This window comes from Prunus dulcis, unplaced genomic scaffold, assembly GCF_902201215.1.
Source record: "Prunus dulcis unplaced genomic scaffold, ALMONDv2, whole genome shotgun sequence".
Lineage (NCBI taxonomy): Eukaryota > Viridiplantae > Streptophyta > Magnoliopsida > Rosales > Rosaceae > Prunus > Prunus dulcis.
In genome coordinates, this window is record NW_023010060.1 from 23,578 (window position 1) to 32,954 (window position 9,377).

The 9,377-nt window shown below is 44.0% G+C and overlaps 1 protein-coding gene across 1 annotated transcript; it reads left to right on the forward strand.

Annotated features, from left to right (window-relative positions):
- Positions 1–1,964: 1,964 nt before the first annotated feature.
- Positions 1,965–3,890, forward strand: LOC117612733 (putative disease resistance protein RGA3). The gene has a single exon (XM_034341398.1). The coding sequence runs from the start codon at positions 1,965–1,967 to the stop codon at positions 3,888–3,890; it is 1,926 nt and encodes a 641-aa protein (XP_034197289.1).
- The last annotated feature ends 5,487 nt before the right edge of the window (positions 3,891–9,377 follow it).

Here is a 9,377-nt window from a genome sequence, read left to right on the forward strand (position 1 = left end):
ATTTGATTTGATTTTATATAAATAAGTTTATAAGTGATTTTACTTTGATTTATATAAGAAAGTTTTGATAAATGAGTTTCTTCAAGTAAATTTCCTTATTTGATCTTGAGTAAGTTTTATTATGGTTCCGAACACGATTATTACAGTAATAGTTCTATAAGTCGGTGCTGCTTATTTACCAGTTAGAAAAACAGAGTTTGAGTTTCGAATCAGTTGAGACCGCAGCACGACTTGAGTTTTACAGTTATTATTCAGATATTTCTTTTTAAAGGAATTTATTTTAAAACCATCTCGTACCCATTTTCTTTGGTGATTACCCAGAGTTGGACCGATGTCTACGGACATCCAGTCTGATTATAGTTCAGTCAGTGCACTTGACTTTACCTCACGAGTTTCGGGGACGCTCGAACCGTGAGTGCCAGGATTTGCGGCTCGGCGGACTTGGTGTCCCGAGACCTGCCAGGATTGCGGCTCGGCTGACTCTGTGTCCCCGAGACCTGCCAGGATTGCGGATCAGGCTAACTACGGTCCCCTGCATCCTGCCAGAGCGACTCGAGCTGACTTGGTGTCACCGAGAAATCTGCCGGCGGGACAGGCTGATCATAGTCCCCTGATTTCGCCAGTTTGCGGCTCGGGTAAGGCTGTGTGACGCCCGAGACCTGCCAGGGAATTGACGGAAATGACAGGGGGACGAACTGGTAGTATTTTCAAAAGATTTTGAGTTTCTTTTATTTAATTATGATTTTCAGCTATTTTAAATCAGCTTTTCTGATTTTTCAAGCATAGATACTTTTATCTTTGTTCAGTATGCAAGGTTTGAGCATAGAACTTTTTATACACGTTTAATTTCAGCACTTTTATGAGAGCTTTGATTTCAGTGGTTTAGTATGAAACTTTAAAGCTTGAATATGACTGAGATAGAATGCCTTGAGTTGAATATACTTGGCGTAGAAAGTACGTATTCAGTTTTATTTAGCTAAATTTCCTTTTTACAATGGGGGATATTATGTTTATGATAATTGTTTTGAAGAACATTATTTTTGTCCACTCACATTTTCAAACTGTTTTTCGCCCCCAGGCCATAGAGGTACGCGGGATCCACCACCGGGCTAGTCAGAGCTTCCGCACCACCAAGTAAGGTAGAATTGTAGAAAATCCTTTAAACCTTGAGAACTTGAGAATATGCTCTGATATCTAGTTGAAAATTTGGAGATTAGAATTGAATTGATTACTGGAAACATTCTGGCTGTTGGGTGAAATATTTGAGATTGTTTGACAGGTGAAAAATTTTGGGAATGGTCAAAATACAGGGGAGACTCTGCCGAATTTTCGGCAGAAGTCTAAGGGAATTTTAAAGAAGAATTGAAGCAAGAAGGGTAAAAAAGGTCATTTGTGCCCGACATTCGCCAGACATTGGACACGCACAGGACTTGGCTCGAATTCCAAAGTGGAAATTGGGTCGGGTCCTGTCAATGGGGGTAATTTTTTATTTTTTATAATCTCTCAGAAATCAATAATATTTTTTTTTTGCTTAAAGAGCTTATCAATTTTGGATGTCGGGTTGGGATATATTCCTAAGGATGATTTTTTTTTTTTTTTTTAATGTGCTTAATTTTGTTGACGTTAGCATCTAATGGACCATTAACTAACGAAAGAGTAGATGAAATCAAGTTCAAAGCTCTGGCATTGGCATTGTAGTTCATCATGAAGTGGGGTTCATGTTGATAAAAACGCTAAACACAAGGGTATCCGTGTAATTATAGCATGTAAATTACTAGTTTTACAAACCCAAAGCTGAAAAGTGTTGACATGAAGTCAACTTTCCCGGCTTATCTAAAGTCTAGGCTTCATGGGTTGATCAACCAAATTGAACTACCACTTGTATTTCAGACCAACTCCAACAATTCTCATCTCACTGTTGCCAGCCTTGTTTTAGCTGAATTGGTATTTTGTTGCTGCAAGAAATGGAAGCAGCAAACATAGTTTTATCCCCTGCTTTGCAAGTGATCTTTGACAGACTGGCATCCCCAGTCCTACAAAAGGCTGCTGATTTCTTGGGTTTTGATGACAACTTCCGGGGTCTACAACATGCCGTGGAGAGGGCTCAAGCTACTCTTGAAGATGCAGAAGATCAACAATTCACCAGCAGAGCTGCCAGACTTTGGTTGTCAAAGCTCAAGAATGCAGCTTATGATGCTGAGGACGATCTGCACTACTTGACTGCTAAAAGAATGAGAAATGGGAGCGATTATGACGACATGATAGGGATGCCACCAGTTAACAATCATTTTCAACTTGGAGACCTTATGCATGCTACCCAAACTGGTGCAGTGCTCCGGGCTTTAGAAGCAACTATAAATGAGGGGCTCAGTGAGTTTAATTTTAAAGCGCCTAGTATGGTAGATGGTCGAACTACCATAAGAGAGACAAGTTCTTTTGTCATCGAGTCAGAGATATATGGAAGAGAAGATGACAAAGAGAAGTTGGTCAAACTGTTAATATTTTCTGAAGCTTGCAAGGAAGGATATGCAACATGTATTTCAATATTTGGTATTGGAGGAATTGGTAAGACCACTCTTGCTCAATTGGGATATAATGATGACAGGGTAATCCACCACTTTGACGTTAGGATGTGGATTTTTGTCTCTGATGATTTCAATGTTAAGAAGATCATGAAAGCAATTATTCAGTCTGCAACTAAGGATGAATGCAAGTTGTCCGAGATTGACCTACTTCAGTCTCGGATTTGGAATTTGTTGCACAATAAAAGATATCTCATTGTGTTAGATGATATTTGGACTGAAAACCAGGATGATTGGGACAAACTACGACCTTTGTTCAGAGGGGATGTTGATGGATGCAAAATCATTGTCACCACCCGCAATACAAAAACCGCATTCATGACAGACTCCCCAAATTCCCCATTTTATTTGAAGGGTTTAGCAGAGGATGATTGCTGGGCCTTGTTCAAGCAACGGGCTTTTGGGCGAACTGAAGAAGAGAAGTATCCCTGGCTTTTGTCAATTGGAAAGCAAATGGTTAAAAAATGTGGAGGTGTGCCATTAGCAGTAAAAAGTTTGGGAAGTTTAATGCGCTTTAAAAGAGAGGAGCAGCAGTCGTTGTTTATGCAAAATAGTGATCTCTGGAAACTAGATGCATGCCAAAATAAAGTTTTACCCGCTCTGATGTTGAGTTATATTCATCTCCCATCACATCTTAAACAGTGCTTTGCATTCTGCTCAATCTTTCCGAGAAATTATGAATTCAAGAAGCAGAAGTTAATTTATCTATGGATGGCAGAAGGATTAATTCTACAAGAAGGAAGCAAGCGACCAGAAGACATCGGTGAAAACTACTTTGCTGATTTGTTGTGGATGTCTTTCTTTCAAGAAGTAGAGTTATGTGAGGGTGTCAGTATAACTGGATACAAAATGAATGATGTCATTCATGATCTTGCACGATATGTTGCAGGAAAGGAATATGTGATACTTGAACAGGGTGCCCCACCAAATGGACTAGCACAAATTCGCCACTCCTCTGTGGTTTATACGTATGGAGAAATTACAATTCTAGAAGCTCTATATGGGGAAAAACTTTTACGAACTCTCCTATTGATTGGAGAATCCGGCTCATTAAGATCCATTGGAAAAATGTTTTCGACTTTTGTTTACTTGCGTTCGCTGGATCTGAGCAGCTGCACTGTTTACAATTTACCAGAATCGTTGGGTATTATGATATGCTTGAGGTGTCTTGACCTCTCTTACACACCTATTCGTCTGTTACCTGAAAGCACAAGCAAACTTTGTGCTCTGCAGACTTTAAACCTTTTTGGTTATCATAATCTTAGGAGCTTGCCTTTCTTAGGAGGCATGACCGACCTAAGAGTCTAAGACATCTCAATATAACTGGATGCCAAAGTTTGGACGGGATGTGTCCTGGCATTGTAAGGTTACACCAACTTCAGACATTGCCATTATTGTTGTTAGCTGGGAGATCGTGCATGCCTTAAGTGCCACTAAGATCAATTTGGATATGAGTCTCAGAGCTCTGCAACATTTAAGTCTTTATGGAAAGTTAAATATTATACAGTTGGGGAGAGTTAGAAATGCATCCATAGCACATTATGCTGGATTGAAGACGAAGGAAAATCTTGAGTTGTTGGGATTATACTGGTGACTATACCAGGGATTTGAAGGTTTGGACGATTCATTCACGAAACTACATAAAGCCCAACATAAATTAGACATCTCAGGATCAAACATAGGTCCAAAACAGCATGAACCTGATTGTAGAGTGGCCGAAGAAATTCTTGAAGGCCTGCAGCCACACAATAATCTGAAAATTCTAGTTATACATGGGTATCCAGGAATCAAATTTCCTCGTTGGGCTCTACCTAATATAGGTTCATTTCATTTGGCCTATTGTAGAAACTGTGAACATCTTTCTGCCCTTGGAAGTTTGCTGCTACTTAAGACTGTTTCTCTGCATCGAATGGATGCTGTGAGATGCATTGGTACAGAGTTCTATGGTGATGGGGCAGACATACGGTTTCCATCACTTGAAGAACTATCAATCAGTGATTTTGCGAACTTAGAGGAGTGGTCAAGTGCAAATGATGGAAATGCATTCCCTAGATTGAAGAAATTAACTGTCAAAAGTTGTCCCAAGTTAGCACATATACCCTTATGTCAGTCACTTCAACATTTGGAGCTGCGGGATTGTAATCCAACATCAATGTCCACAGAAAATTTAACTCTCCTTTCTGTGCTTGTTATAGAAAAAATTCCAGAGCTATCCTGTCTCCCAGAAGGGTTTTTTGCATCAGCTCATCCGTTTTCTCTAGAGATCTTGTGTTGCCCCAAGCTTCATTTACTTCCTTCAGAGATGGGAAACCTTGCTTCTCTGAAATCCTTAACCATTCTTTGTTGTGAACAGCTGTCCTCTCTTCCACAAACTTTGCAAAACCTCAAATCTCTGCACTCACTAGAGATTAGTGGTTGTCGCAGTATTATGTCCATGCATTGGCCGGGCCATTTTGTGCATCAACAGTTTGGCGCCGTCTGTGGGAACTCGACACTTGAATCCCTTCTCTCTCTATCAGCCCAGCTGGCTCCTTCACCCATTAGGCCCCGTCGCCTCTTCTTCACCCCACACTTTGCTATGCCGACCGAGGATAGCCGCGACACCCAGCACCATACCCCCCGCGATAGTACTTCCCGAAAGAAATCTTCGGGAGATGCCGCTCTCCAGGCAGAAGTGGAGCGTCTCCGCGACAGTATCACTAAAATGTCGGAGAAATACGAGCATCTTCACTGCTGGAATGCTGAGCTAGAGCATGACTATCGCGCTCTAAAGCGGAACCAAGAGAGGACTCGCGCCCAGGATGCCCAACAAGACCTCACCCAGAACGTTGGGCATACTCAACCAAACCAGCCAGTACATTCCAGCCACAGTGCCCCTGCCCAATCTAGGCTCCGCAAGGGCAAAGACCACCTTCATCCGGAGCTAACCCAGTCACGACTCCTTTGCGTTCCCCCACCGAAGGACCGGCCCCATGAACCAGTCAGGATCTACCAGGATTGCAGGGATCGCATCTCGGACCGTCAACCAGGACCGATCCCTATCCCTGTTAACCTTGAAGACCCACGGGTGACACACCTGGGCCCTTCGCCAGGCCCCGTTCGCTTACCCGACGAGGAAGGTGTCGGGGACTCGGATAGTTGGGAATTTTATAATTCGGAGGCCTGGCCAACTTACCACACTGAGGCGCTGGAAGATTGGGAACATTCCCCAGTCCCTGTCTGCCCCGTCCCCAGGCCTTTGGCACCCGAAACTCTTCCTCATACCGACCCGGCCATGAGGCTTCTCTTTGAAAAGGTCCGGTGTCTGGAGAGCGAACAACATCGCAACCATCAACCTCTCTGGGCGAAACCACGACCGGGGCCCTTTACTGAACGTATCCTCCACTACCATCAGGAGAAAGATATCCAGCCGCTCCGCATCGCTTTCTACACTAGCACGGAGGACCCTCTCACCCACATCCACTCCTTCCAGTCTGCCCTTGGGTGCAAAGGCCTCACTGATGAAGGCATGTGCCTCCTCTTCCCCTCCACCCTCAGCGGCGCGGCCCTGAATTGGTTCTATAGACTCCACCCCCGCACCATCAACTCATTCGATAGCCTCAAGCAGACATTTCTGGATCATTTTATGATCCAGACTGATCGCCTATACTCTGCTGACGACTTGTATATGCTCCGGCAAGCTGAGGACGAACCCCTTCGGGAATATGCAGCCTGGTTCAATCACGAATACTCCCGCTGCCCCGGATACTGACGATCGCGCTGCCTTCGGTGACAGGACCCGACCCAATTTCCACTTTGGAATTCGAGCCAAGTCCTGTGCGTGTCCGACACCTGGCGAATGTCGGGCACAAATGACCTTTTTACCCTTCTTTCTTCAATTTTTCTTTAAATTTTCCTTAGACTTCTGCCGAAAATTCGGCAGAGTCTCCCCTGTATTTTGACCAACCCCAAAACTTTTCACCTGTCAAACAATCTCAGAAACCCTACCAACAGCCAGACTAAGTCAACAAACAGATTCCAACCTCACTTCCTTATGTTCAACATGATATCAGAGCATTTTCTAGGGTTTTCAAGGTTGCAAGGATTCTGCAAAACTTTACCTTGGCGCGAAAACTATGATTGGCCCGGTGGTGGATCCCGCGTCCTTCTACGGCCTGGGGGCGAAAAACAGGTTGAAAATGTGAGTGGACCAAAGCAACAATAATGTTCTTCAAAACAATTCTCATAAACATAATATCCCCCATGGTAAAATAAATTTAGCTAAATAAAAATGAATACTTACTTATTATATCACGCGTAGTCAATTCAAGGCATTCTATATCAGTCATATTCAAACTTGAAAGTTTCATACAAACCACTGAATTCAAAGCTTTCATAAAAGTACTGAAATCCAACGCGAATAAAAACTCTGTACTCAGATCTTTCATAACTGAACAAATATAAAGGGATCTATATCTGAAAAATCAGAAAAACTGATTTATAATAGCTGAAAATCAACATTTAATAAAGAAACTCAGAATCCTTTGAAAATACCACCAATATGTACCCCTGTCATTTCCGTCAATTCCCTGGCAGGTCTCGGGCGTCACACGGGCTACCCGAGCCGCAAACTGGCGAAATCAGGGGACTATGATCAGCCTGTCCCGCCGGCAGATTCCTCTATGACACCAAGTCAACTCGAGTCGCTCTGGCAGGATGCAGGGGACCGTAGTCAGCCTGATCCGCAATCCTGGCAGGTCTCGGGGACATAAAGTCAGCCGAACCGCAATCCTGGCAGGTCTCGGGACACCAAGTCTGCCGAGCCGCAAATCCTGGCACTCACGGTCCGAGCGTCCCCGAAACTCGTGAGGCAAAGTCAAGTGCACTCACTGAACTATAATCAGACTGGATGTCCGTAGACATCGGTCCGACTCTGGGTAATCACCATAAAGAAAAACGGGTACGAGGTGGTTTTAAAATAAAGTCCTTGTAAAAAGAAATATCTGAATAATAACTGAAAAACTCAAGTCGTGCTGCGGTCTTAACTGATTCAAAACTCAAACTCTGTTTCTGTAACTGGTAAATAAGCAGCACCGACTTATAGAATTATTATTGTACTGCTCATATTCAAAATCGTATTAAAACTTACTCAAAGACTGAATGAAGAAACTTACTCAAATAAACTCAAATATAAAACTCATTTATATAAAATCATTTATAAAATCTATTTTATATAAAAGCACATCAATTCATATAAAAGCACATCAAGTCATTCATGAAATCTGATTTATGAAAGAAGGTCCACTCACGGATGGTCCAAGCTAATTTGACCCTTTGAAGCTTCCTCATGCTGATCGGCTGGACCTCTGATGCCTGATTATCCATAAAGATTAAATTAATAAACTGCTGAATAAAAAGAATTTCAACTAAACACCCTGCCCCCGGCTCCTAGAATTACGTTCACTCGTTTCAGGTTACTCCTATGCCCACCTTAGCTTTTTAGACTCTTAGGCCAGATTTGGAAGACCCGACGCTTACTGAAGCGATAAGCTATCCTACCGGCCGACCCGGGACCCCGCGGGTCCACGGCCTCCGATGGCCAATCTGGGCTTCCCTGAAGGTTTCTCATACAGCGGGAACCATATTCTGCGAATTTGGTCCGAATCGGACGGTTGGATCGGCCAAAATCGCGTTATCTCTTAAAACCCTAACCCTAGCCCCAGGGTTCGCGATTCCGGAGTATCCGGGACTCCGATTCGCAATCCGTCGAATCCTACACGATCCTGAAATCACGTAGACCGACATATCCGAAATTCAGCTCGATCCGACTATTTAACGACACAGCACTCACGGATCGTGCGATATGGAAAATCCGTTCGGGGCTCAAACCGACTCCGAATCGAGATCCGCGAAATTCCACACGCTCGTGACGACACGAGGGTCACAAATCTGCACATAATTATATCATTACCCCCGCCCACGCGCTCCAGCACGCGCGGGCAGCTTTGGGTGTCCAAAGCGATACCGGGTGGCCGAAAAATCTCGGAACCAAGACTCCAAACTACTACCCTAGGTAAAACACCCCATTTGGAGTCACTTTTGTTCTTGGACCACCCCCAAAAAGTGACCAGAAACCGTAGTTTCGAAGGGCCGAAGTTTCGGCCAAACTTCAAGTCGAAAATCGAACCTCTTATCGCTAAAATCGATCAAAGCCCATATACCCATCAGCTAGAGCACGAAAAATAGATGAGAAACCATACCTTACTCGATCGATTTGGTGGAGAAACGAAGGAGAATTTCGAGCTGGAAGTTCGGTTGGCTTTGCAGGAACCTCCGTCGGAAAACATGGTTTTCCGGCCAACTCAGGGCGGCCCCGGGGTTGAGATCGGTCAGGTTGTGACGGCGACACGAAGGCGGACCCGTAGGTACCAACGGTGGAGATCGGCTCGGCCTGTGGTGGCCGGGCCGTCCCTTGGAAGGCGAAGGGTCGCACGACCCCAAATCGCGCGAAGGAGAGAGAGGGAGGAGAGAGAAAGTGACGGGGAGAAGAGAGAGGGGGGGTATAAAATCTGACTTTTTGGCCAAATTACCATTTTGCCCTTCGCGGTTTTTAGACCATAACTTCTTCGTTACGGCTCCGATTCGGGCCTCCTCCGTGTCTACGAACTCCTTTCGCCGCGCTCTACGCAATGGCGTAAGCGAAATTCCCAAATTCTTTCTCGATCAAAAAGTCAAATTTTCCCCATTAAAATATGCGAGGGCAATTTGGTCATTTTGCTAAAAGATATTTTCCTTACCTTTCTAGATATTTTCTTT